Source organism: Pezoporus occidentalis, unplaced genomic scaffold (assembly GCF_034315485.1).
Source record: "Pezoporus occidentalis ecotype Australia unplaced genomic scaffold, CSIRO_AGI_Poc_V1 ctg104, whole genome shotgun sequence".
NCBI classification, from domain to species: Eukaryota; Metazoa; Chordata; class Aves; order Psittaciformes; family Psittacidae; genus Pezoporus; species Pezoporus occidentalis.
The window spans coordinates 1,632,611-1,660,399 of NW_026912822.1; the positions used below are offsets into that span (position 1 = coordinate 1,632,611).

General features: G+C 42.8%; 1 protein-coding gene across 3 annotated transcripts; it reads left to right on the forward strand.

The window, feature by feature from the left end:
• SPICE1 (spindle and centriole associated protein 1) lies at positions 1-27,750 on the forward strand. 3 transcript variants are annotated; one of them, XM_062618747.1, is made up of 17 exons: positions 2-421; positions 854-901; positions 1,886-2,026; positions 6,155-6,257; positions 7,032-7,153; positions 8,817-8,914; positions 9,219-9,358; positions 9,550-9,690; positions 11,129-11,394; positions 12,819-12,950; positions 13,619-13,766; positions 15,295-15,519; positions 17,957-18,348; positions 19,599-19,770; positions 21,301-21,403; positions 21,738-21,825; positions 27,644-27,750. In XM_062618747.1, the coding sequence occupies exons 1-17, from the start codon at positions 248-250 to the stop codon at positions 27,725-27,727; spliced, it is 2,577 nt and encodes an 858-aa protein (XP_062474731.1). In that variant the 5' UTR covers positions 2-247; the 3' UTR covers positions 27,728-27,750. The 3 variants fall into 3 exon arrangements, with proteins under 3 accessions (XP_062474749.1, XP_062474731.1, XP_062474741.1); XM_062618757.1 differs by lacking the exon at positions 27,644-27,750 and adding an exon at positions 22,910-23,306 and having other exon boundaries at positions 3-421; XM_062618765.1 differs by lacking the exons at positions 21,301-21,403; positions 21,738-21,825; positions 27,644-27,750 and having other exon boundaries at positions 1-421; positions 19,556-19,675.
• Positions 27,751-27,789: the final 39 nt, after the last annotated feature.

The window sequence follows — 27,789 nt, forward strand, 5'->3', positions numbered from 1 at the left end:
TAAAGAACCCTGTCCATCCAGGGCTGGAACTGCCAAGGCGCTGCCCTACTTCAGAGGCGAGGGAACCGGGGTTCCCTCTGCTCCCCTGCGGTACTGCCCAGCGTGGGGGGCAAGGCAGCGGCTGCTTCCCCACAGCAAACCGGTGACGGGAGGGGAGCCGCAGGCACCGGCGATACCCACCCCCCTGGAGGGGCCGGCGGGGGGGACACGGCGTGAGGTGAGCGCCAGCGAGGACGGCGGGCGGGTAATGGCGCCGTCCCCATGGCGACGGCGGGAGGCTCCAGCCGCCGCCGCGGTGCCGTTGCGTTCCCGCCCCCTTCCCGCGGCGGGGCTGGTCATGTCGCTGCTGCGCGGGCCGCGGCCCCGCGGCGCCGGCAGGAAGGGCCCTAGGAAGCCGCTGCCGGTGAAGCGGGACTGGGACGTAAGTGCTTCCCCCTCCCCGGGCCTGCTCCCGCCTGGGCGGTGTTTCCTCGCGGGCAGCACAGCGGGCCCGGCGGCGGGGTTGTTTGAGCCGGGTGACGGGGAAGACGGAGCTAAGGCCTCTGGCCGGCTGGGGAAGGGCCAGGGAGTCTCCGTGCCCAGCGAGGTGCTGGCTGGGGTGGGGGGTGTCACATTCGGGACGTTCTCGGTTTGTGTGTGGATTTGGCTTGGGAAGGGTGTCGGTTTTGCTGTTTGCCTGCCTCGCTGACGGTGGAATGCTTTACAGGGGCTTAAAAATTCACAGCTCTATACTGTATATGATAATTATATTATAATTTAGAGTTTCGTTTTGTATTTTTAAATGAAAGTTGAAAAAAACCCTAGTTTGTACTCAGTTCTGGCTTTTGATGTGTTCTGTGGTTCCTGTTTGCAGAGCACCGTCCATGATCTGACGGTCCACCGTGCAACTCCTGAGGACATTGTAAGTGTAATAGCAGTTGCTGCAGCAAGGAGATTTAGCTGGTTATCTGACATAAATGTTTACCATACTTTGGGGGGATATTTCCCCCCCGTTTAAGCTTTGGAAAATACTCTCTCCTTAGTGTTCGTTCTCTGTTCATGATACCATGCATCCCCCAGCTCTGGTGGTTGGTGGTTTTCAGTTTTGTGTTTCCCTGGGGAAGCAGTAGCCATCGTTTTTATTTCAGTAAACTGTATCCCATCTAAAAACATAAAACCATAAATGCATAAAAACTCAGTGGGTTTTGAAGTTAACTCTCATCTCTGCTGGAAGGACTGAAAGCCATGCTTTATTTTAGGAATGTCTCTAATTCAGAGTGTATTCAATTTTCATTTAATGGCTTAACGTAACTTCTTTATACTGAAAGGCCTGCTCATCACAAAATATGTAAGCTCTATTTCATTTTCCTTGATCTCACAGATTACCAGGATGGAATAGCAATATGAGCTGTTGTTGCTTATGAATTTTGACAGGTTAGTCAGGACAGAGGGACACAGTAGCAGAGAGAGGCCTGGTTCTATAAATGGTTGACTTCATAGCTTCCAGAAACTTTAGTAAGTGTTAGAAGAGAGAATATTGCTGGTGACTGACAGTGTTAAATCAGGAAAATGCATTATGTCTTTTTATGTGTATTAGAGGTAAAAGTGTTTGGGTTTTTTCTCCCTTTTCAGCTGAGACAACTCTTGCTGAGTCAGTGGTGTGGAGCAGGTGAAAACTATGAGAATTTTCCTATTCGTCTTCAGACCCACTAAATTTGACTGGTACTGATGCCATTGTAAGCTTCTAGATGCTTGTGAGGCTGTTATCGGTACTACCATGAAGTTAACTTAAACAGTATTCAGCGAATGAATGGTAAAATCAAGAAGAGCTAGTTAGCATCACCCTGCAAATTCTGCTTTAGATCATCCCTTGATTTTTGAAATGGTTTCTTTCATGTTTATGTAGCTGCGTCGCCATGAAATACACAAGTCAAAAAACAAAGCACTGGCGCAGCTGGAACTGCAAGAGAAAGCACAGAAAAGAAAATGGAAGAAGCAAAAGGCCACTGATTCCTTGGAGAAAAGAAAATTGATTCTGATGCGCGAGGTGAGAGCTAAACCCACACTTTCAGCCTGCTGAAGATTATTTGCAGCGGTAGTGGAAAACTGCTCTTGCATGTAGGTCAGCATTTGCTCCTCTTGTTGGATAACTTGACTTTGTATATGCATACACTCTCCCTCCTCTATGTGCTGTGTGCATGCATTGATTGGTATAGGCTAACACGGCTACACAATTGTACATTTGATCCTTGTTGCCTGGCTATGCCCTGTGTAATTTGCAGGCCTCCTGGCATCTCAACAGTAACTTTGCAGAGTTAAACTCTGTGTTGCGAAAAGTATCTATTCCTTGCTATCTTGCCCTTTCCTCCTCCTCTCTAGTATTTTTCTTTGATGGAAACATCAGTGTTTCTGGGAGGGACATCCTTATCTACCATAGCTGTTATAAACAGAGAAAATGCAGTCATAGAGGTTGAAGGGGCGAGGCAAGAAGTTGGGAAGAAAGAGCTTGTCTGGAAGGAAAATCGACACAACAGGTTGAGGAACTGTGGCTGCTAGCAGACAAGCTTATCATCTGGGAATTGAAAAGGTTGTTCTCTAGGCAGTCTGAAGCACTCTGACTGAAAATGTACTGCTTTAACTGCTTTTAAATACTGAACTAAATAGCAGGAAACCTAAGCTTAGCTAACAGACAGTAGATGTCCCTACCTGGAAGATTTCAGTGGTAGACATCCTTTTGTTTCATATACCAGACAACTCCTTGCCATATGTTACAAAAACTAGTCTCAAAACATGGTTGTTAGCTTTCAGACCTCATCAGCACTTGGACAACCTGAGAATTTTCTTGTTGGTAGAAACTGCTAATGAACAATGTTTACCTAGCAGTTCAGATAAACATGATCTGGTAGTGGTATAAATGTGCAGTGAGTTAGCCATCACAGACCCCTTCTCTCTTTCAGTTCCTCTGCATTTTCAGAAGTCTTCTTCTGATCTCTCAGAACATTCAGACATGGAAACAAATTTAAGTACTTGGAATTGAAGTTCACCTTCTAGCTTCCTGTTTGACACCTGCGTCTTTGCAATCCTAGTAGAATTTTTGTGTTAAGGATACCTTGCTGATCAAGCCTCAAAAATTAATTTTTACCTTTGTTACCTTCATATTTTTCTGCCAAGTGCATTTTCGTGGAATATTCAGAAAAACTATGGGCTTTTATGCAGATTTCTCTAATGTAGTAGAAAGTTAGTTTCAATAAGACTTCCCTGCAGAAATAAATGATTTATCACAAAGTTAGGTTTGATAGCTATCCCGCTACGATTTGGCTGCACTACCTATTACATGATTTTACTCATTTCACAGATGTAGAACTCATCGATAGTCTTCTGAAGTTGCTGCCAGTTCTAATGATAATGCCCAAATATCAGTTCCTCCTGAGTGGCTTTGCCCTTCATACTTAAGAGGTTAGTTTATGTCTACTTCTGAATCTGAGAAAAGATGCTTCAGACAGGAGGACAACAGGAGATGATGCCAGGCAAGATAAAACCCATCTGGCTGTTGCTGTTTGAAACACTGGCGTCTTCTTGAGTGGAGAGGAAAAATGAAATAGATGGAGGAGAGTCACCACTTCTTCCTGTCTGGAGCTTTAATCTTGTTGATTACTAGGTCCTGTTGTTCAGAGTAATTGGGGGGATTCTTCAGTCTGTGTCTCCCAGTACGAGACACCACTGTGGATTATCTCCTTGTCTCTCTTACTTTGGTGATCTCTTTACTGCTGTGATTATAGCTTCCTAAGCCTCTTGAATCCTACTCAATTGCAACAGACTCAGAGGCAAAAACTAGGAAGATGCTGCTGCTAGTGTGTGTTTATTCTTGTAGGTTGAAAAGTTATGAAATAGATAAGCAAAATTTTAATATTTTGGGATTTATCTGCCTAAAAATCTGAATGAAAAAAATAGTATGAGCTTGCCCCTGTAACTGTGGATTGTGGATGTGGAGGTGCCACATATGTTAATGTGTTGCACTGAAGGGTAGGTGGTGAATGGATTATCACAGTGGGGAGGTTTTAGGATTAGTCCAGTCTTTAATAACAATTTAAAGAGAAGATGAATTTTAATGAAATTCACAGCTGATACTAAACTGAGACAAAGTACAGCATTTGTCAATGGCATGTAAATGAGCCCAGAGGGGTTAGAAGGAGATACCAGATTGTTTTCTGCTGGTCTCAAATACATGTGAGCTAAGCTAACTTGGGAACAATGTTCTGAAATATTCATAATGTGTTCATCAGCAGGGTGAAGCTTCAGAAGCTGTGATGCTGAAAGAGGTCTAGTAGGAAAAGTGAAAAATGAATTGGGATGGCTTTTGTCTGATTAAACACACCACCTTAGTTTTAATTGCTTTGGGGAAAGAAATTATGTTTTGGGACAGGTAAATTATTATTTCCATGCCTTCCCTCTCTTTCTTGCATTCTTCTTCCTTCAGATCTGGCATAACTTTGTCTAAAAACCTGCATTGTTTTGACATCAGATGGTGGAATGGAAAGACTAAGTTCAGTTGTGTTCAAGTGTGAAAATCGAGTAGTGATTTGGGAAAATAGATATGTGAGATGATTGAATATTCACTGGTTTGCTGAATTGCTTATGAGGAGAAGTATAATGTTGTGCAGTGTAATTCAGGCTCAGAAGATTAGAAAGACGTGGAAAGTAGGTATGTGGGGAAACTTCTTGACATAACAAAGCATGCTAAGATACGGGAGTGGGCAGCAGGTGAAGCTGCCACTGCCCAGAATTTTTTGAATGAGGCTGAACATAAACCAGCAAATTTATCAGTGGACATTGACAGAAGCTTAGTGGAGATAGTGGCATATAGTGCTGTGAAACTGCTGCAGACAAGTCCCTGTTATGATTCCTGGGAGAGCAAGAAAGCTCACTCAGTTCTCTAATCTTGAGTAGGAGAGCATACATACACCTGTCTTTTCTGCAGGATCTTCTGAAGTGCTTGCGGCCTCTCCAGCTAAATTGAATTAACCACAATGAAGTGGAGGTCACTCGCACATCTGGTCTCTTCTCAGTCATACAAGAGTAACTACCTCCTTCCCAAGTTGTGGGGTGTAATTTTAATAAGTTGAAATTTCCAGCTTTGTGAAGAACACCGCGAGTCAGTGAGGAGTTTTAAATTGTGTTCAATTCAAACTGGGGACACATGAAGTCGTGTCCCCGCTCAGCTCTATTCAGCTCACAGTAGCTGAATGCCTCTTGCTTTGCACTTTAAGGCCTCTTTGGTGCCAACGATGGACTTGAGATACTGGGGGAGGGAGACCTTGAATACAGGATCTGTGCCTTGTGAGAAGTGTGTGGAGATTCCCAGAACATCTTCCGATGCCAGATGTAGTCAGCTGTGTTTATGTCTGTTGAAACTTCTGTGGTGGTCAGTGGCTTAAGTTTTTCAGCAGGATTTTCAGTAGTCAAGGCTGAATGAAGCAAGTCTGCCTGAATTGGTTTGGATCTCACCAAATAGTACAGTTTTGGTTGTCTGTCAGATGTAGATAAGTGTTCTATGACTTGACAGTATCATTGTCACATCTGATTGTTATCATGATCAGATGTAGATAAGGGATTTTGACTCCGTATAATTATCTGATAATTGTCTATTTAATAATGTTATTTATATATTATAATTAAACTATCATTATCTGATCATTATTATCAGATCATAGAATAGTTAAGGTTGGAAAGGAGATCTAGGTAAGTTTTCTTTGGCTCATCATTACATCTGATAATGATACGTGTAGAACACTTACTGACAACTCAGATCAAATGGGTTGCGGATACATACTGGGGTTTTTTTTAATCACCAGCTCTATGTCTTTGCTTTGATGATTGTGTCAAACACTCCTGTGTTTGTGTCAAGCTGAAAGGAGAAGAGAGAGGATTAATGAGGAAGAGTCAGTGCAGATGTGGGCCCCACAAATAATGACTGTTTCATTTTTCCAAAACCCAAGAATGAAGGATGTTTTTTCTGCTCCATCTTAATCAGGATCTAATTGCACAGTACAACTTTGCAAACATTGTCTTGTTGGCTGTTCTCTTGCTAGCTGTCAAAAGAGCAATACTAAAAAAAAAACAAAGGAAAAGTTGGTCTGCTTAGTATGGAATATTTCCTTATATGCTATACTTTCAGATCCTGTCTGATCAATACCAGTTGCAAGATGTATTGGAGAGAACTGATGAGGTTATAGCTGCGGCAAAAGACTTGGTTGGGGATGCTCCTCGCACACGAACAGGTAGACCATCTTATTTATATATGGTAGCACATTTAAGGTTATCTCCTTGCTTTTCCTAAATAGTCTCACTTTGCAAAGTGTTATTTTTAACTGTTTTCATCTCCTCATGTGACATAGTACATCAGATCCTGTTCATGTTGGATAAAACACAGATAACACCTCCCATGGCAGGGTAGGGCGACCCATGCCTGATTATGCTGCTGTACTATGGAATTGTGGACCACTTGTGGAATTTCAGATCATTTAGTGTGAAACACCTCACGCTTACTGTTTCTCACAGCCAAGCTACTGGCCTGTACAGAGCACCAGTCTGAGCCACTGTAGTAGTTTTGATGGTCATTACCATGTTGGTTGACTGCTTGGGTACTGTGGAAAATTCATCAGCAATTTGTGAGCAAGGGTTTTCATTTTCTTATCCTGGTCTGTGGGTCCTTATGCTGCTGAAGGCAGGATTGGCTGTTTTCATGTGGAATGTTAAACATAGGTTATTTTCTCTGTAGGCTGTCATATTCTTTTGCTTATAAAGACTGTTTCATCCTACATGCTGCTTCTGCACAAATGTATTCACATAGATGAGAAGGACAAAAGCCTGGTACGTGGCCAGATGTATTAAGATAACAATATAGTTGGCCTTTGGCAGTTGCTTAAAGCATTGTACATCCCTGTGACCCTTTTTGTGAATAAGTATGGGAACTTGCTTTTTGGTGCAAAGTCTTGTTACATACTACAGACCGAGTCCTCTGTGTTCTTCCCTGTTTTGTCTAATTCCTCTAGGTATCCCTAATGTAACAATGGCTCCTAACTGTGACCTAGAATCATCTCAAGGACCCATTGTACAAAGATGTGATGCTCCCACTCAGCTTTCCATCCTTAGCAAATCTGTCATGCGTTCCCAGGTAATGTGTGTCCTGTTCTGTGCACGTCCTGTGGCTTTTTTGTTTGCACAAAGGAAGAATATTCAAAGGCAGAGTTTCCAAGCAGAAACCTGTCTTCTGTGTGTTGTATACTATGTTGAGAACATATGTAGAAAATTGTGTTAAATGGAGCTGAGTTGGTTTTGTGAGGCTCTGGAAATTGTGATTTTTGATTTCTTAAACTTTGCATATGAGCAACAAACGTGGCATAGAAGTGCCCTCATGTTAGCATGCTCTCTCTTTGCAATTCTGGAATTAACAACGTGAGAACAAATTACAGACTAAGGCAACTCTTCTGTCACTTAACTAATTGTTACATACTGAAATGTATGTATATTTCAATATTTAATATATTTATATATATACATATAAATACTATATTTAATATATAAAACATACCTCTGATTTTCTGTCTGCATATATGGGGACATAGCCAGTTGGGCTCGAATTTGTTTCTGACAACACATGTACATGTACTCCAGTTATCTCCACTGTCTTGGTTAGTCCTACAAGTTAAAGTTTTAATACTTCACAGTATTTTACAATTATTTAGATCTGTTTAAAAAGTTTTGAAGTTGTTTAAATTTGTTTAAAATTCCATTTAGGTTGACCTTGTGTTCTGTTTTCATAATGTGAGTTGTACCAGCAATGCTCACTGTGGCTTGAGAACAGGCATATGACACTCCCAGAAAACAGCTCACTGATGAAGACAAAAAGAGCTGTGCGGGCACAAGTGATGGTGTCTTATTCTCATGGTTCTCTAATCCTGTTTCTGACTTGCACAAATAGCTGCAATTGGAGTTGCAGTACTTCTCTGTCAAGTATTTCAGTGTGGTATTTGGTTTGGTTTTTTTTTTAATATGAAGAATTAAGTGTAGCATCTTTGGCGAGCTCTGTGTCTGAATGTGTGCTGAAGGATAAGCTTACACTGGGTAAAAGAAACACCGAGAGTCGTCTGCTGAACTTCTGTGAGATTTTCTTGTCCTTATTTGCCTACAAAAATCATAGTTAAAGGCTCTCTGGTGAACCCTGTCTGGAAGCATAGAGATCTGGTATTTTGAAGAACCCTAGTTCCCAATTTGATTGCCTGTTTTCCTATGAATGTAGGGCATAGAATTGTATCTTGCTCTGGTTGCATTTCACACATGGAATATAAATGTAGTTTTACAGCTGTCATTGCAAAGTTGTTTAGTTTGTAATTTCAAAAGGCTGGAATTGTAGAAATGCTGTAATTTAAGTTGCTTTTTCCATCCTCTGCCTGCTATATCTCTGTATTTGTTTTGGTGCAGTCTTTAAGGCTTTTTTTTATCCTACAGTGTGTGTGGTCTTTCTTATTTAATACAAATAATAAAACCCAATATTGGAAATTGAATTAATCACTTGCTGTGATATTTTCAGAGGCAGTTGTTAGTATCAGGATTTCATAGGTGCTGAAGTCCCCAAAAATTCTTGCCACAGAGGACTAGATTTCTCTTTGTTTTTCTTTTTTTCTTGTTTTTCTTCCTAATTTCATTGCAGAAGTGGAGACTGGAACAAATGTTTTTTGTTTTTCTTGGAAACAAAGATTTATCTCTAACTTCTTCCTAAAAATAAACTGAAATTGCTCTGAAAGTCACTTTTGTTTCCTTTGTTGTCTCCTGAAAAGGCTCTTAATGAAGTGGAAGAGGAGGCATCATCAATCTGTCAATCGGAAGATGGACACAGTGACTCTCTGCGTTTCAAATCCAGCATCAGTTCTGACAGGTCAGTACAAATACATCCTGTCAGGTTTCCACCTCCTTAACGCTGGAAGAAGATTTTTTTAATCTCTAAGGTGTTGCATGGTTGTAGTTAAATTAGTTTTTCATTTTTCCCTTGTCCTCCTTTCCTGACCTCAGAATGCCAGGGACAGCCTTCCTTGTAACATTCAGACTGGGAATTAATTTGAGGAGGGAACTCACCTGAGCAATTACAGATATTTTAAAAAGCTTTTTCCAGACTGTACAGATAACTTAGAATCATGTTTTTATCCTGTTACAATTCACTGTTATGCTTGTTTTGTCTGTAGACTACTTCGGTTGTTGAGAGAAGAAAATTCCTTGGTGAATTCCCAGTTGTGGGCTGAAAAGGATATGAGAAAAACTGCCTTATCACAGGAAGCAAACGTGCCTTTGACTCCAACTGCTTCTCCATCATGGGATCAGTCAGGTTGGATTTGCCAAATCAGCATCTCAGGGGTGGTTAAGGGAGTGAGAGACAGAGACATGCTTATTTGGCTTTGATGAATTTCCAGACTAAAAAGCCAGTTCTTCTAATAAAATTAGTTTATAACATATTACCGTTCTGAACATTCCTGAAATATTTCACTTACATATTTTTTGTGTTTGTGTTTAAATCAGCCCTCAATGGTAGCAGTGTAGTCAAGAGAATTCATTCAAGACTTCACAAGGAAGATGAAGAAGAGACTGGAGACTCCACTTACAGTGTGAGACAAGTGCTGAACCCAAAGTCAAGGAAACAAAAGCAAAGCACAGCAAAAGGTTTAGTATTTACCTCCCTTTGACCAAGGTCCTCAATATCATAAGGTGACATAGATTGAAAGGGATCTTTGGAAGTCATCACAGGGTTAACTGTTGGGTTATGGGGAACATTGTCCATATGAGTCTCAAGCATCTCTAAGGATGGGCAGTTCATAGCCCCTTGTATAGCCTATTCCCCTCTATTCTGCACATTCATTGGCAAAGCAAATTCCATAGGAATCTGGGAACCATAAATACAGCCCTTTGATGCCATCTGTTACTTTGCAAGCTGTGGAGTTCTTTGCTGTGCAGGGTTTTTCTATTTCTTAGAATCACAAAATGGTTTGGATTGTGAGGGACCTTAAAAGCTCATCCAGTTCCAACTCCTGCCATGGGCAGGGACACTTTCACCTAGAGCAGGTTGCTCCAAGCCCCATTCAACCTGGCCTTGAACACTGCCAGGGATGGGGCAGCCACATTGGGCAACCTGTGCCGTTGTCTCACTGTCCTCACAGTAAATAATTTCTTCCTACTATCTGAATCTACCCTCTGGCAGGTTAAAGCCATTCCCCCTTGTCCTGTCACTACATGTCCTTGTAAAAAGTCCCTCTTCAGATTTCTTGTAGCCTCTTTAGGCACTGGGAGCTGCTCTAAGGTCTCCCCGGAGCCTTCTCCAGGCTGAACAAGCCTGGCTCTTTCAGGCTGTCTTCACTGAAGAGGTGCTCCAGCCCTCACAGCATCTTTGTGGCCCTTCTCTGGACTTCCTCCAACAGGTCCGTGTCCCTGTTGTGTTGGGAGCCCCAGAGCTGGATGCAGTACTGCAGATGGGGTCTCACAAGAGTAGAGTAGAGTATAGGGGAGAGAATCACCTCGCTCAGCCTGCTGGCCATGCTGCTTTTGATGCAGCCCAGGGTACATTTGGCTTTCTGGCCTGCAAGCGCACATTGGTGGGTCATGTTGAGCTTCTCATGAACCAGTTTCTGTTACAGCTTTCTGTTCTATGCTGCACAGACTTGTGATGCATTTCAGTACCCATATTCTACACACATTTGTATGTGGGAACTGATATCAAATACAAACTGTAACATGAAAGGACTGTTGTAAAAGAGTTGCTCACTAAATATGAGACCTGAAAGCAGCTGGTATTTTTCACTGGCTGTTCACTGGCAAATGTTTCCGTGCTGTTAGCTGAGAAGGAGGAAAGTATAAACAGGTATCTAAGATAAAAGCACCAAGCAATCATACTTGAGAGATACTAATGTGGTGGTAGAAGATGTGCTTTTGATGATGTGAAAACTGAAATGACTGAAATGACATTCTTTGATGGTCCATTCCAGCTCAGGGCAAGAGAGGGCTTCTTTGATTTGCTTTAATAAACAATGTCATTTCTCTGGTACTGCAAAGCTCTTATAAAAGTTGAAATTCCAATTACACTTTTTATGTTTTTTTTTCTCCTCAGTGAAAAGGAAACAAACTGCACAGAACTCTGCGAGACAGAGGAGAGATGGTTCCCCAGGTAATTCAATCCCCATTGACCTTCAGAGGGACAATAAATCCAGCCTGGATGTTCTCAACCACATGATACATGAAGTGGAGCATGAACTGGAGGAATATGAGCGATGTACAGGTCGTGTGGTTCAGAAAACTGAGAGAAGTGAAGGGCTCACTGGGTTTACCTTGTCACTGGTCAACACTCTCTGTCGTCTGATGCGCTACCTCAGAGAGGTGAGAAGACTTGAATTGCTTCTGTAGAGTAAATAAAAAAGGGTATAAAGTTACTTTACAGCCATGAACTTCGGTCTTTTTTGGCTCCCAGTCAATTCACTTTGAAGTCTGATTATCGTTGCTTATTATTCGGATTGCATGCAATTCAGAGTTAGAACTTTGTTAGAAATAGGTATCCCTAGGGAAAAGAGAGGAGTTGATTACAGCGAATGTCTCTCAGTGGAAAGTACTAGTTGAAATTATGTGAAATTTGGAGATGGGGTGTATTTCTCTTATTCAGGAATTCCTTTGTGTAAATACAGGCATCCATCTGTGGAAGAGCTCCATCTGCTAATATTGATGTGTTTATTTGACTTTGTAGCCTCTATTCATTTGTAGTGGTGGTCCAAAAAGTAGCAGTCCATTTACCCATTAAAGGTGGAAGGGACTCTTTTATGAACAGGAATGTTTATGAACAGGAATGGGACTCTTTTATGTACAGGAAGCCTGGCTACTGCAGTGGTCTGTCTCAAAATAATAGACTGATAATCTGTTTAGTAATTGATAATAAATGATAGTCTGGAGAGGAACCTTTTACAAGGGCCTTTAGGGACAAGGCAAGAGGGAATGGCTTTAACCTGCTAGAGGGGAGATTGAGATGAGCTCTTAGGCAGAAGTTCTTCCCTGTTGCCCAGAGAAGCTGTGTCTGCCCCATCCCTGGCAGTGTTCAAGGCCAGGTTGGATCAGGCTTGGAGCAACCTGATCTAATGGAAGGTGTCCCTGCCTGGCAGGGGGTTGGAACTGGGTGAACATTAAGGTGTCTTCCCAAACCAGTCTGGAACTCTATGGTAATATCTTTTGAGGGCAAGAGGTTCATTACAGTAAAGTCTTTTTCCTCATGCTCAAGTTGATTATTTATCATATAAAACTTTTTGGCTTTTTTAAAATAAATAAAAAACTAAATAACTAAACCCTGTAGAACTTTTCCTGAGGGATCACATTAGAAAGCAAGTACTTTCTCTATTTAGTCAAATTTGTGTTCATTAATGAATTAAGGAAACTAAAGAATAGGCACAAGTAGCACAGGATACTGACAAGCATCAGCACATCTGGAGTTACTTGGTTACTGCACGAAGATTCAGTGACTGAAAAAACAATATCCATGGAGAGAGACAATGCTGGTAGGTACAGCCTGGAAACGTTGTAAAGGCAGAAGAAAAAAGATGTACAGGATTCCCTACAGTGTTCTGGAGCAACAAAGAAGGAACAGTAAGCTCTCTGACAGTTCTCAAGCCATGAAAATTGGATTTTGTGAATGTAATTAAGTCGATTGAGCCATAGTGGGAAGAGCTGTTGCAGTTCGAGCTCCTGTTGACCCGTTCCTGGTTCTAAATAGAAATCTGTATTGGGTTATAGTAGGTTTTTAACTTTTTCTCCCTCTTTAGAGTGAAATGCAGCTGCGTGAGAAGGAGGTGATGAGGCAGCAGCACGAGGAGACGCTGAATGAACACAGAGAACTCATTGATGCTCTGACTGCAGAAATACTTCTAGTCAGGGAGGAAAACAATACTATGCAGGTACTGAGCTCCTTGCCCATTAGGATGGCTTGTAGGAATACTGAGTTGTGTTGCACGTATGGGCCGAGATGCATTATCTCATGTTCAAGAGATGATAAAACTGAATGAGGAGCCTGAGAATTCCAACAGCAGGTAGGAGATGTGGGGAAGGAATGTTTGGAAAGTCATTATTTTACCTTAATTTAAATTCAAAGCCTGAGGAAAATGATAGTTCTGCGAAACTGAGCTTTACTTTATCAATCTAAAAGCTTAAGCATTTTCCTCAGCAGTTCTGTACTGGTAACACTGCTGGAGCAACTTAGTAACCTGGATGTAAGACTGCATTTTCTCTTTTTTTCCAATTTGCAGTGAATGTAGATTTGTTCAGTTGTTATTTTGGGGAATGAAGCAATAAGGCAACATTGGAGAGGAAGTGGGGTTGTGAGTTAGGAAAAGGAAAACCAAATAATTTATTTGAGTCAGGAGAGGAAATAAATGAGAAACCTGGAAACTGGTATTTAAAACCTGGAAACTGGTATTTAATACCTCACTGGAATCCTACAGACATATGCAGTGGTAGTAAGAGGCCAAATTTCTTCACAGGGCTGCTTGTAGTACCTAATTTTCTAATTCGTGAAGTACAAATTCCCATATCCCTCTCTTCTTTTTTTTTCTTCTTCCTCCTTTAGAAGAAGCTTCAGCAATACATGACAGTAACAGATGAACAGCTGATGTCTCTCACACAAGCATTTAAAGGCCTCCCTTTGGTAGAACCCAGAAGAGAACAAAGTCCAAACCATTTTGGAGTTACAGGCAAAGGCCCAGCAAATGGCCAAGGTGTGTGTATGTGTGTGTGAAGGATGAAACAGGAGTTGTGGCTTGTTTATCCCTGTAGTGGGAAATCTGGTACTTAATAGTTACTCAAGCAGACATCTATGCCTCGCATGAGTGTGAATCTCACTTCTGGTAGTTCATATGCCATGGGTTCTGGAGTCTTTTGCTACAGATTATTTTTCAACAATATTATAGGTTGTATTCCATCCCCATTGGCATCATTCGGTCTGGATCAGGACTTCAAGATTAACCTTAAAACAAAACCCAAACAAGCAAACAAGGAATTGGGATCTTGCCTTTCTGTTGCTGAGGCAGCCTGACAGTACGAGATTGGCTCTTCCATGAGACGCTGGAGGTCGCTGCTGATAAGAAATAGCAGGTTCTGAGGCCTGTTAGCTAACCAGACAGAAATCTGCTACTTGGTACTTGTAAACTGAAATGGGAAGTTGAGGTTAGATGTAAGGAAGTTCTTTACTGTGAAGGTGATGAGGCACTGGAACAGGTTGTGCAAAGAAGTGGTGAATGCTCCAGTTTGTGGCAGTGTTCAAGGCTGGGTTGGACAGAGCCTTGGGAGACTTACTAAGAAGTACGGCATGTCAAGGGCTACCTGGAAGGAAAGGATCCTGTTCTGTCAGTGTTCTGCTGTGATTTTCTGGGGGACAGAAGAAAAACAAACACCACACAACCACTTTCCCCACAAAAAATAGCCAAAGCCCAAACCTCCCTAATCAACTGTTCTGCAGGAGTAGGATTTTCAAATCCTTCCCTATTGGTCTCTCTTCTGAGGAAAAGGCATCTTCCTGAGAGGAAAGCTTCCTAAAGTTATGGAAATGCTTCCCAAAGTTACAAAACTATTTCTTCCTTCTCCTTCAGAAAGAGATCTCTTGTACCCTTAAGGCAATGTGAACCACAAGCAGTATTTTATGTGAACAGTCTCTTCTGGCTCTTTGCCTTTGAAGGGTGCTTTTTGACTCTTGCATTTTGGAATCAGGCATGTTTTGCTTAATTTCCCACTAACGTCTCTTCTGGGAACAAATGTCCTGAACAAAATCATTAAGGGACAATTCAAAGACAGCACTGGCAAAGCATATTACTGTACTCTCATAGGTAGCTAAAACTTTGATTTCATGTTTTACATCTTCTGCCTCCCTGGTACATTCAAAATAGATGGCAGTGTAGACGTAAACTATTTGTAGATAAATACAGAAGAGTAATTATTGTTTTTTTTAATGTAGGAGATGTCTGATTTTAATTAAGTCAGAAAAAGATCATCAGAGTTGTAAGGCCACATGTAAGAGCCCTTCTTGCTTTTAAGGACAGTAGAGATTTTTATTATGCTTGAATGAAGGAGTTCTGTACCTGTGAATCAGAAGGAAGTTTGGAGTGTGTGTCGAGCATACTGTAGTCTGTCTTTTCAGATACCTGAACAGAAGAGTTGTTACTGAGATGTTTCCTTCCACTGCTATTGCACTAAAACTAATTGTTTTATTTATTTATTGTTACTTTATCCCTGCTTTGTCTTTTTCTTTAGAAAAACCTGACTTGAGCTATTCTGAGCCCAGGACTGATGCAGACAACAGGGAAAATATGCCGAAATTCCCACAGGAAGAACTTCCTTTCACGTGTACCCCAAGGCCAGGCGCCTCAGGTGGTGTGGGATCTGGTAGAGGCTTGCCAGCTCACGTCTTCCAGCCAGCTGTGCTATTGTCACCCCCCCTGCAGAAGAGCAGTCAGGAATTGTCTCCCCTCCAGAATGGTGAGATCGCTCTGCCTCTGGTAGACTTGGGAGTCTGTAGGGTGTTGATGTTTCAATCTCACACTGCCTTTGAAGATAAATTATTTGAAGGACATGGAGCTGTTGGGGCAAGTCCAGAGGAGGCCATGAGGATGATCAGGGGGCTGGAGCACCTCTTGTATGAAGGCAGGCTGAGAAAGTTGGGGCTGTTCAACCTGGAGGAGAGAAGCTGCTTGGAGACCTGAGAGCAGCTTCCAGTGTCTGAAGGGGGCTACAAGAAGAGGGAATCTTCATCAGGGACTGTAGTGATAGAACAAGGGGTGATGGGTTTAAACTGAAACAAGGAAAGTTCAGGTTAGATATAAGGAAGAAGTTTTTTACTGTGGTGGTGAGACACTGGAATGGCTTGCCCAAAGAAGTTGTAAATGCTCTGTCCCTGGAGTGTTCAAGGCCAGATTGGACAGAGCCTTGGGCAACATGATCTGGTGTGAGGTGTCCCTGCCCATGGCAGGGCGTTGGAAGTGAATGATCTTAAGGTCCTTTCTGATGCAAACCATTCTGTGATTCCATGATTTTTCTATTGAAAGTTTTTAATCTGTATACTTAAACACATTAGTCCTATATGGCTGGAACACCCAGCTTGTGCATCCACGTATGCATTTCTTTGCTTTGTATGCCTTTTGCTAGATTTCCTTTAGACTTTCTGTCTCCTGCAGTTCTCCGTCTGCTGCCTGTGGTCCTGTCAGTGGCCATCCAGACTGGCATTTTTATTTTGTACTGGTTTTGATTGTCACTTCTGTATTATTGCTGTAGCTCTTTGATATCATCACATCACCTCAAGATTGCCATCTGCTGTTGGTGTAATCCAGCCTCCATCACCTGTAACAGTGGGACCACTGAAGGCTGTAAATTCAATGCCTATGCATTCTATGCTGCAGGCAAACCTGGGTGTCTCTAGGTTGCATATTCTTGCTTTGAGCCAATCTTCCCATCAGAGCTTTTTCTAAAAGCTTTGGGAGCAGATTTCTGTTTGCTTTCATTTAATACACAGGAAGTGGCTTGAAGAAGTTTGGGGTGAATTTGGGTGGTGCAGGATAACCAGAATAACTCAGCCTTGTATCAGCATCCACAGGTTTCAGGAGTTTTACAGGTCATACACTCAATTCTGGTTGTTAGGAGGAAGAAAGTTCATCAGGGGTAATTAGGGAAGGTATTTAGGACCCTTTGTGACTCCCCAAATCAGCTGTTTCCTCCTGCAATTGTCATTGTAACCACATGCATCTTACTGGATGTGCTAGGCCTGTGTAATCCTCTGTGCTGACCAGAAGCAGGGTGAAGTGGTGGGTTTTATATCTCCACGCCTCAGCTGTGTGGCTTTGTAAGTCTTTTCCAAGTCAGAAAAATAACCCAAGAGTCCTTTTGATTTCTAAGGAGTTAGCAGGGTAATTGAAAGATTCTGTCTAACTTAACCTTCTGGTGGGCTGCTGTGAGTGAGAAGGCACATCAGGAGGATATGAGCTACAGGTAGTGTTCTGCAAAGAGCAGCATCTAGTTTCAGTCCCATTGAGAACTGTCAGACACTGTTATTTGAAACAAGAATATAAGACTGTATTCCTGGGCTTGGCTACAGTTCAGCTTTGTAGAAGTGTATTGTTACTCTTTTAAGACAGTGAAGGATGCTAAATGACTTAACCAGTGTTAAACTTCTTGAATGTTTCTTTATGAAAAACAATTTGTAAAGCGGATTTGTGTGTAACTTTTTAAATGTCATGCTCTGCTCAAGAGGCAAAAGCTAAAGCTTGGGAAGGGATAGGCTATTTGGTATATAAAATGTAGGAAATCTGCGTTTGATCACAAAATCCAGCTTGGATTTAAAATGTAGCAGCTGACAGTGCAGTAACATGCTTAGTGTGTGGTGTGTTACCTGTTATTAATGATGACTACACCACTATTGAGGCCAGAGTGTGGAAGTCCCTTTCCTAGAGGCTGAGTAAGTAGCCAGTTTATTATGCCAAAAGTCTGTATTATTTCATTTTATTATTCTATAAGTTTCATTCCCAACTCAGTATAAATATCCGAGCTGAAACGCAAAGTTACGATCCATTAGGTAAAGTAAGTGTATTTTGGGAAATGGAGAACTAACTAAGAAGTGGTGTTTGATCTATCAGCTAAGAAATTCAAACCAATTTATCTTCTCTCTGACTTCTCTCTCAATCTCTAATTAAAACATTTAAATGTAAGACTGCTTATAATAGGAAATGTTAAACCTGGTGAGTTCTTCCAGCAGAGTCTTGGATAAGATGATTTTTGATCAGTAACATAACACCATTCAAGCTAGATGTTACAATCCAAATGCCTGCTTGATTGTAACTAACCTGATGCAGTAAAGTCACTGTCAGTTTCCTTGATGAGGATCACATGTCTGTTTCCCTACTGTTCTTTTGTTTCTTGTTTGCAGCATTCACAGTCATTCCTCAGTCTCCTGAAAACACTGAAAGAGAACCGTGCAAGGAAAGGAGCTCACCTTCCTCCCTGAGAGCACAGAGCACAGCTGAGAACTGTCTCGTCTCTCAAAGGCAGCCGGTTCCTCCTGGAGACAGAGATCTGGACAGTTCCCATGAGAAAAGCAGTGTGTCCTGCCCCTCTGACACTAGGAAAAGCAGCCCAGCTGAAGAGTTACTTCCAAACAGTGATCTGCTGGGACAGATAGCTGAGCTCACGCGGCAGAACTCTCTCATTAAAGCTCAACTCAGCAAATTCAGAGGCTTCTCTGAAGACACAAGTGACTACCTACATCAGTTAGACCCACTACAAAATGCAAATCCTAGTCCAGCCTCTTCACAAGGACAGGTGAGAATGTAACGTAAATTATGGATTCCCCTTTCTGCTGATCTGCTTTCCTGTAGCTTACTGATGCTTTAATACTGTTCCTTTTCTGTTGTAAAGAGCAGCAAACCAAATATTCTTTTAATTCATTTGCTTGGAGGCTTGTGATTTTTATCCTTCCCTAGGAGCTTAACAGTAGTTTCTTATATTGGGCTTATGTTGTATATTGAGTGCTGGAAAGTATGCAGCACATTTGTAAGTTTAGGATAAGATTATGATGTAAAAAAGAAGTGTGATTGCAATGTCATCCTCTTGAATGTTGGATAATACTAGTGAAAGCACTGCACCAACCCACAGGTTCTTGTCAAGCTTGTAAATTACATATTTAAACCCATGCAAAAGATTTTTTCTGCTACTATGACCCTAAAGCCCATGTGATTGAAGTTAGTGCAGATACATCTCTTGCAAATACTTGATTATAGTGTATGTACTAATTGGGTCTGCCTTGTTAGTCCTGCTGTGTGGTGAAAAGCCCAAGATTGTTGGGAAAGGGAGAACTTAAAGGCTTTGGTTCACATAGAAAACCTTTTAATCTGAAACTAAGCAGCTATTCAGTGGTGCCCCTGAGTGGAATGAACATCATAGAAATGCCTAATCCCTGCCCTTGCTACTGTCTTTACTTTGGTTCCATCACAGTGGCTGAATTACTGTTCAGTTAAGGATCCTAAAGATTTTAACTCCTCATGTAAATGCAGGCTGGGAGTGTTGTTCCTTTCCCCATTCTATTATGTTGTGTAATATTTACTCATTTAGTCATGCAAAATGATGCAAACTTTTTGAAGTGGTGTTTTTGTGGAAGCAGTTCTGAAGGGGAAGAGGTCAAAGTGAATGAAAACCTGGCTTAAAGATGAGTTCCAGGGTTTTGTTTCTCCGTACCCTCCTGAATATGTGTATCTCTGAGTAAATACTTTCTTAATGATGGTTAATTGCTGGATGGTTGGGGTTTCTTCATTTTTCTTTTTTCCCTTAAATGATGCAGACAACAGTTGTTTGGGTTTTTTCCCTATCTGTAGGAAGACCAGTTTAAAACACTGTTGTGTTTAGTCAATGAAGGAACTAGACACAGGACAGTGGAAGGGACAAAATGAGGTGCTATATCATTATGTTTACTTTCAGTTTGCAAATGAAATCCACAGAGGTACTTGAAGTACACTGTATACTCTCCTTGAAGGTGCAAATTGTAAGTTTTTAATTGGAAGTCCTTATCCAAGTAGATTCATCTCATGGCATCAAAGAGCTTGGAGGAAAGAATAGCAGAGCTGAATCGTCAGAGTACGGAAGCACGTGATAAACTGTTGCAGCTAATAGAGCAGCAGAAGTTAGCTGCTGCTGATATGGTCCCTCCAATGACATCTCCTGTTCTGCCCCAATCCCTAAATTTTCCTGGTAAGTACCCAGCTTCAGGAGTAAACAAAACTAATAAGACAATGTTTTTCCGCTTTTGAGAGTTCTCTGTCCTTTTGCGATTGGATCAGCAGTTGTGGTCAGCAGTACAGTGGCTGCTAATGTCTCTGTGGTACAAACACTCCTTACTTCAGAGAGCCAAAAACAGGTCAGCGAAATTTCTCCTAAAGTTAGTTTCTTAGTAATCAGCCTGCTGCAAATATCACGCTTCATGGTAAATCTGTTGTTTGCTACATCCTTGTCTGCAGAACAGCTCTGCCACATGGTCACGGATGGGCAGAACTAGGCTTTTTAATCAGTCCTCTCTGCTGGAGAATCTTTTATTAAAAGACTCCAGTATCTAAAGGGGCCTACAGGAAATCTGGAGAGGGACTTTATACAAGGACATGTAGTGATAGGACAAAGGGGAATGGCTTTAACTTGCCAGAGGGGAGACTGAGATGAGATCTTGGGCAGAAGCTCTTCCCTGTGAGGGTGCTGAGGCGCTGGCACTGGGTGCCCAGCGAAGCTGTGGCTGCCCCATACCTGGCAGTGTTCAAGGCCAGGTTGGACAGGGCTTGGAGCAACCTGGTCTAGTGGAAGGTGTCCCTGCCTGTGGCAGGGGGGTGGAACTGGGTGAGCATTAAGGTCCCTTCCAAACCATTCTATGAGTCTATGATAAGATTAAGTATTTACATTAGGTTTCTAAACATCATGGTAGAGTGGTTATCCAGTTTTCAAGCACTTTTAGTTTTTGGTATTTTGGGTGCTCTTTCCATTAGACTACCTTGCTGAGTTACTGCCAGTGCTAATAGAAAGAAATAACTGGAGCTTTCCAGTCATCTGAAGAGGTAAATTAGCAAAGAGAATATTCTTGCTAAATCAAGACTCGTAGATAAGCTTCCATGTGTAACTATAAACAGAAATGCTTTCCAGCAGGTGAGGGCTGCTATATCTTTTCATGGAGTCATTGTAATGATGGGCAGAACGTGAGCATGTAGACATGCTGTGTCTAGGACACCTACCCTTTTCCCCTTCCTAAACCACAGAGGATGTATAAAGGAAAGGACTTGAGGGGGAGAGAAAGGAGGGGGGAGGAGTGGGCATGGGTGTGTGCATATACATGCAGGTGCATATGCAATGACTCGTGCTGTGGGATCATAACAGTTCTAACACTTCTACTGTTGTTGTAACGTAAGTTCAGCAAGATAAGTAAAATCTTAAAAGAACAAAGTAGAGAAATCAGAATTCTTTATGCCTTTGACTGCCAAACCCAGAAGGTTTATCTATGGAAGAATCATTCTATGTCTGTGCACATTGTCCCTAGTTGCTCTGAGTATCAGCCTTCAATAGCTGTTGTTTTCAGAGACTGGGTATGGGGTTGATGTTTAGCCTGGTGTTTTATGTCTCATCTGTATATTCTGTGCAATGATGGAGAGATATGTGATGCCCTCAAAAAAATGGGAAAATTAAGTGACAGTTGTGTGATGTTGCTGTGTTCTCATCAGAATCAAGCTATTCTTTATTGCCTAGAAAATTCCAGGAGGACAATTGAAGTGTCTGTTCCTGTGGCAGCTGCTATGGACAGCTCCAAAGAAGACAGTGTTTCCTCTGCCAGTATGGTCAGTATAAGAAGGTAAAAGTTAACCCTTTACTATTTCATTTTTGTGGTGTTTTGATTACCCATGCAGCTGAACTTGTTCACAATGGAAAAATTGCCATGTTTTTTCTTTGGCTTCATGGACTTCCCCTGACTTCATCACACTCAACTCTATGGATATGGGACAAAGGTCCAATAGCTTTTTCACAACTTCCATTGTTTGTATTTGAGATACCTGCAGTGCAACATAACCCAGATGACCCGGGTTGTTGAAGGCTACTGATGAGGGGTCCTAACTCAGGATTTGACACATAATTCTAATAGTCACTTCCATTTTTCACTTTTTCAATCTCCTTTTCAATGTCTACAGGTCAGTAGGAGACTCTAGCAAACCTTGTTCACCCCTGAGTGCCACATCAGAAAGTGTGAAATCAACTCCTGTCAGCCAAAGGCCAAAGGTAAGACTGAAAAGTCTTCAGCCAGAAGGTTTGCTTGTGGTTGTCCTATAAGGAAAAAGCAAGCCTGGTAAAGAAGGGGAGAGAGCTCTGTCCTATCTTAAAACTACTGAGGTGAATAGTAATCAATTGATGGTGGTTTGGATTCATAGAATGCCAGACTGGTTTGGGTTGGAAGGGACCTTAACACTCACCCAGTTCCAACCCCCTGCCATGGGTAGGGGCACCTTCCAATAGACCAGGTTGCTCCAAGCCACGTCCAGCCTGGCCTTGGACACTGCCAGGGATGGGGCAGCCACAGCTTCTCTGGGCACCCTGTGCCAGGGCCTCAGCACCCTCACAGGGAAGAATTCTGGACAATTGGTAAGGGAAGCCCTAAGTGCAGTGCTAGTGACATTAGTTGTTTGCTGCCACAGAGCTGTTACTTAGAAGTGAGTAATCCTGTAACTACATTTTCTGCTGTGGCATCTTCCTGCATTAGAACTGGGAACCTCTGGCAGTCTTTTACTGGTGGCTTGAGAATTTCAAGTAATCATTATGCTGTGCTGGTAAAGCTACATGTAAGAGGACAGCGAGCTCTTACCTAGCTTTGCACAAGTTAGTTGCTTAAGGATCAATAAATCCAAATGTAAAGAAAAATCCCTAATCTAGATTTCTGATTCCTGATGTGCAAAGAAGATAGACTACAGTGAAATGCTTTCATGGGGAACTCCAGGCAGTAGCACAGTCTGGTGAATCAGTCATACATCTGTTTATACGTCTGAAAGCAACCATGAGGAGATTTTAACCATCTTTCCTGATGTCCAGAACAACCTAAACTAGGAGAGATAAACAAGTTGGGGTCCAAGACTGCCTGTCCTGATAGCAAAGCACACATCCCCTGAGGGGAAATTTGGAATACCTAAGGTAGATGTGGCTTAAGCTAGGTGTCTAAAGTAGGTGGTGTGACTCCCTTCATGGTGGCAATGGCAGACAGTTGCTACGTATTGGTGAACTGATATGTACCAGCCCTACGCAAGCCAGAACTAACTAGCAAGTCTGTGGGAAATTTATGATATGAGTTTCAACTGATTTCTTCTTTGTGCAGGTGGAAAAGCACAAAGAGGAAGGCTGGTTTGCATTGTCAATGCACGTCACATAAAGCAAGCTGCACTCAAGTCCTGTATTTTGTATGGTTTCTTTATGAACCACACTAGGTCATAGTAGTCCTCCTCTCCAGATGTACAGTTTAATTCTGAAGTGCTTTCCTGTCAATGCCATTCACATTCCATGTGAAACTTCCTGGGAATGAGTTTCTGAGGTAGACATGCTGCTGTGACATCAGGTCTTTACACCAAATAACTCTTTTGCAAGTGTAAACTCAGGTTGCTGCAGTAATAGAGCTGAGCATCTGATACCTGTGCTTAGATGTGCTGAAGACAGGAGGTATTGGAAATTCCATGTGAAACTTCCTGGTTCATGTATTCACACGGGATGGAAATAACTTGTTCCTTCTATGGTTTACACTTGCTCCTAGAAGTTGTTTTCTATATCAGGAATTACGTCTGGACTCAAGGATTGCTTTTTAAAGATCCCATTTAATATTTTTATACTAAATCCAAAGTGACTATTTGAAGTTGAAATCAGAATCTCTGTTTGCTGTGTACTAAGGTATGCTTTCTTTGATACAACAGAAAACTGATGTGAGTGCGACTCTATTAAGCTGTTTTGTTATAGGTGTATGTAATACTCTAATGGCTGTATTTTTATATTGGGTTTATTTGACTTTTTAAAGTAGCCATTATTTTATTATTAATGATTAACAATAAAATCTAGGACTGAAGAAATGCTGATACATCGGTTCCTTAATGGTGTAGCAGATCTGGGCAAAACCTTTTATAATGGAGATAAAATCTGCATGTTTGGGGAAGAAAATACCTGCAAGTCTCAAAACTAGATTTAAGAGTCAAGTTGGTTTAATGTTTTTCTGTTTTAAAATGTTCAATCTGGGGGTGTTTGATACGGATTTAGAATGGGATTCAAAAGAGGACCTGCTCAAGTATTCATTGACACCTCTGCAATTTCTTTTTCCAGTGGTAACTTTGGGAAGTGAAGAAAGCTTCTAGTCTTGTATTTTGTGAAGTAACAGTTAAAAATGCTTGGAAGATGTCCCCCAGTTCCTGCAGAGGCAGGAATGCCAAGGTTGGGATGGGCTACCATAACCATAGTGCCTACACATTTATACCATTGCTTCTGACTGACTGCAAGCTATCAGTTGCTATGAATGCTCCGAAACCATCTAGACAGAAATCTCCTTTTGGAGCATGGGATTGATCTTTTGAGTCATCCTTTGGCTTCCTTAACTGAAAGCTGCTCTGTCACATAACTGTTTGTTTGTAAGTTGAATCATCTTGCTATTTTCCAGTCTAAAAACCACTTGGTGAGGTGAGAAATACTGCAGCTTTTCCTTTGCATTGTTAGTGAAATGCAAGTCTCCTTGAGATCAGTAGAACTCGGGTCCAGGAGGAGAGTCAGGACTAGGTGGGACTCTGTTACCCCAAAAACTAGCATCTGTGGTGCCAGGCACCCATTTTGTCCCCATCTGAATGACCAGGTCCATGCAGAGCTTCAGCCTGCCTCCCTAAAACTGCATTAGCAGAGCAGTTTGTTCAGGCTAGTAACTCCTTCCACTTGGCACAGCTAACAAGCTCATGTGTCACCTTGTACTGATGTGGCTGGTCTGGTGCCAGTGCTTGCTTCCAACAGTGGCCGAGTGTGCTGTGCTGATCTCAGAAGGCAAGAATGTGCTACCAGGTGTCTAGTCACCTTCCCACCAACTCCTCCATAGCCTTTGGCTGGGGGTAGGCAGCCAAGCAGCAGGACATTTGGCTACAGACAAGGGGTAAGCACAGTAGTAAAGAGCAGGGGAAGGGAAGAGCTTCAGCCTTTGTTTTCTCTTGTCCTTCTCTTTTACGAGGTGTACCACATAGGAATTGGTTTCCCTTTGAAAACATCCCCTATGGAAAGCAGGGGAAAGTTTCCTGTACGTATTTTGGAAGCTGCTCTGAGGTCTCCACACAGCTTCTCTTGTCCAGGCTGAACAGCCCCAGTTTTCTCAGCCTGTCTTCATAAAGGAGGTGTTCCAGCCTCTGATTATCCTCATGACCTCCTCTGGACTTGCTCCAACAGCTCCATGTCCTTGTTATGTTGAGGACACCAGAACTGCACACAGTGCTGCAAGTGGGGTCTCACGAGGGCAGAGTAGAGGGGCAGGATCACCTCCTTCGACCCGCTGGTCACGCTTCTTTTGATGCAGCCCAGCATACAGGGGGTTTCTGGGCTTAAGCACACACTGAAGCAGCTCCATGTTCAGTTTCTCATCAACCAACACCCCCAAGGCCTTCTCGGGCTGCTCTGAATCTCCTCTCTGCCCCACCTGTAGCTGTGCCTGGGATTGCATAAGCTCTTTTTAAACAGAAGAATCTCAAATGAGAGTCTTTTCCCCTGGAACCTTTAGCTATTTGGAATTGCCAGCTCCTCTGTGAAGGCAACGTGCTCCTGTTAATTCATGTTGCTTGGGTGGGTGCGAAGGTGACCACCCCTACCGACAGCGATGTAGCCCTGCAGGTCAGCAGTGACGGAGCCTGGTGCCAAGATGTCTTTTCAACTGTGGAAGCAAGAGGTCTCTCTTACAGCCTAAAGAACCCTGTGAACACAGAAAGGGGAAGGATGCTAGGACAAAATAAGATCTAATTTAAGGATGCTTTAAAAGCCACATTTATACCAAAAGGGAGAGGAAGGTGCACAGCTCTGTAAGTCCTGGAATACTGGAATATTTTACTCCTGCAAGATGCTTAATCAGCATAGTGCATGAATGAAAATGTGCTGCTGTATTTATCTTAGCTTTTCTCAATTTGTTGTATAGTGTAATTCTGTATTGTGCTGGAGGCTAACCAAACTGATGCTGGGATGCTGCCTCAGAGTGGTCCCATCAGATGGCACACTGTGATGCTGTGCGCTCACTCTGCAGACACACTCTGCTGCAGGATCTGTTCCTCCCCACACGCCCCCCTTAGTTGTATGGTCTGTAGATGCTCTGTGAACAGCAGAATGAATTGAGCCTGTTTGTCTCTGGAGTGCTTCCCCATTTTTCTAGTTGCACACCCCCCCCCCCCCCCCCCCCATGCACATGTAATATCCTACTGTAATATCCTCCTGTCCATCATGGTCCTGACAACAAATGGCACCATTATGTTCCCAACTAAGTGTCTGACTTACAAATCTTCTCTTGCTTGTAGAAGCTTCCACTCTTTCAGGTCACTTCCCCTGTCTCATATATGGCTGAAGGGGAGGTAAAACCTTTGTGGCTGGACACCACAAAGAACTTTCTTCCTTAGAAAACTTGGCTTGAAAACAAATCCAGTTTCATCTTCCCTCCACAAAATGCAGGCAGGATTCAGAAGAGATTACAAAGGACATATATAGCAGCAGAAAGCTGAAAGCAGCAGCAGGTGGCTGGAAAGCTGCAGGGAGGAGGGAAAGGCAAGAGTTGCCTGGTCGGATGTCATTGCAAGGGCAAGTCTGCACAAAGCCAGTGGTGCTGGGTGGTTCAGCTGCAACTGCTTGTGATTCAGAGTGCTGCTGCCAACTGAAAGTAATGCTGCTTGATCATCTCAAACACTGTGCTTCCTGTCACAAATGGGGAGGACAAGAGAGATCCACCCATCTCTGGTGCCACTTTCTTCATGTGTTACCCGTGTTACCAGCTGTCTGTATCCCGTTTGCTTCCAGTTTGCTGGTTTTGGGGTCAAGCCAAGCACCTGAGTGTGTTTTTTGTGCCCCTTCCATTACTCAGTGAGCAACACAGGTTTAGTCTGCCGGATGTGTAGTTTTGCTGCCTTCTTCCTTCACCTCTCCTGGGTCACACAGCAGTGGCTTAAGCACTTGTACTGGAGCTTGGGTTTGACATATGGCAGCAGCTTACAGAAACGTGGAGTCCAGCATGGACATGAAGAGACCTGGGCTTATGTAAAATGAGGTCTCCTGATTTTCAGCTTAGTTCATTCCCTTAAGATCAACACCACACTGAAGAGCAAAACCTACCAGCAAGTTTAAAAGAGTGTATTAAGTAGGTGTGTTTGTCAGTGAAGGTGTTTCTCCAAAGGGTGAGTATCCCCAGAAATGCCTTGTAGAAAGTCTATGGGAGATCCCAGGGCAGAAGTGCTCCCCCAGGCAGGGGATCAGCGCTGTCCTTTTGCAGCAGCTCACATACACCCATGCTGTCAGGTTGCACAAGGTTTGTTACATGAGCTTTGGGCCAGGGCAGTTTGCTCATGTGCCCTCCAGGCCCAGCACAGGCACAGCTTCGCTGGCTCCTCCTGGTCCAAAGGCAGACCTGCTCACTGCAGCTTCAGCCCATGTGCTGGAGCAGGCCCACTCCTTCAGCTCTGACAGAGCTACTGTCTAGTAGCTAGACTGCTGCAGGAGACAAAGGAGGCACCAACTCAACCCAGAGGTTCAGGCTGAGAAAGGGACACACGAACCCTTTGTGTAACAAGGCACGCACCAGAATTGTGTCTGAGACACTGCATACAAAACCTGGAGCCCTGGGAGGGTCTTGTTCACAGAGAGCACATTAATGACACCTACTGAGCCTGTTACCAGATCTAACCTTGCTTCTTCGCACCCTGAGCTGATGGACAGGCTTGTATGAGCACCGGCTCAGTTTTGTGAACTCCCCAAATAAGCCATTTCCCACTTCCCTCTGGCTGCCCTATGCCAGGCCGTGGCTCTCTGAATAGGGTTCTTTCTGTGAATAAGGTTCTTTCTGAGTACCTTTCAGAGCTGCTTCTTTATCATCAGCGAGCTTGGACCTTCCTGCAAGCCCAGAGATTGCAGGTCTGCTTCTCACTGGCCTGTTCACTAATGGCTTTGGCTTCACCACCTTTTGTTTCTTATGGCAGGATATCCAGAAACAGCTCCCTAAAA

What these genes read in the sequence shown, in the direction of transcription:
- SPICE1 (XM_062618747.1), top strand. Translation starts at nt 248, where the DNA reads ATGGCGCCGTCCCCATGGCGACGGCGGGAGGCTCCAGCCGCCGCCGCG. An exon ending in AATCTGTCATGCGTTCCCAG is followed by an intron (nt 7,154 to 8,816) that starts GTAATGTGTGTC and finishes TCTCCTGAAAAG; the next exon opens with GCTCTTAATGAAGTGGAAGA. An exon ending in CCAATCCCTAAATTTTCCTG is followed by an intron (nt 19,771 to 21,300) that starts GTAAGTACCCAG and finishes TTTATTGCCTAG; the next exon opens with AAAATTCCAGGAGGACAATT.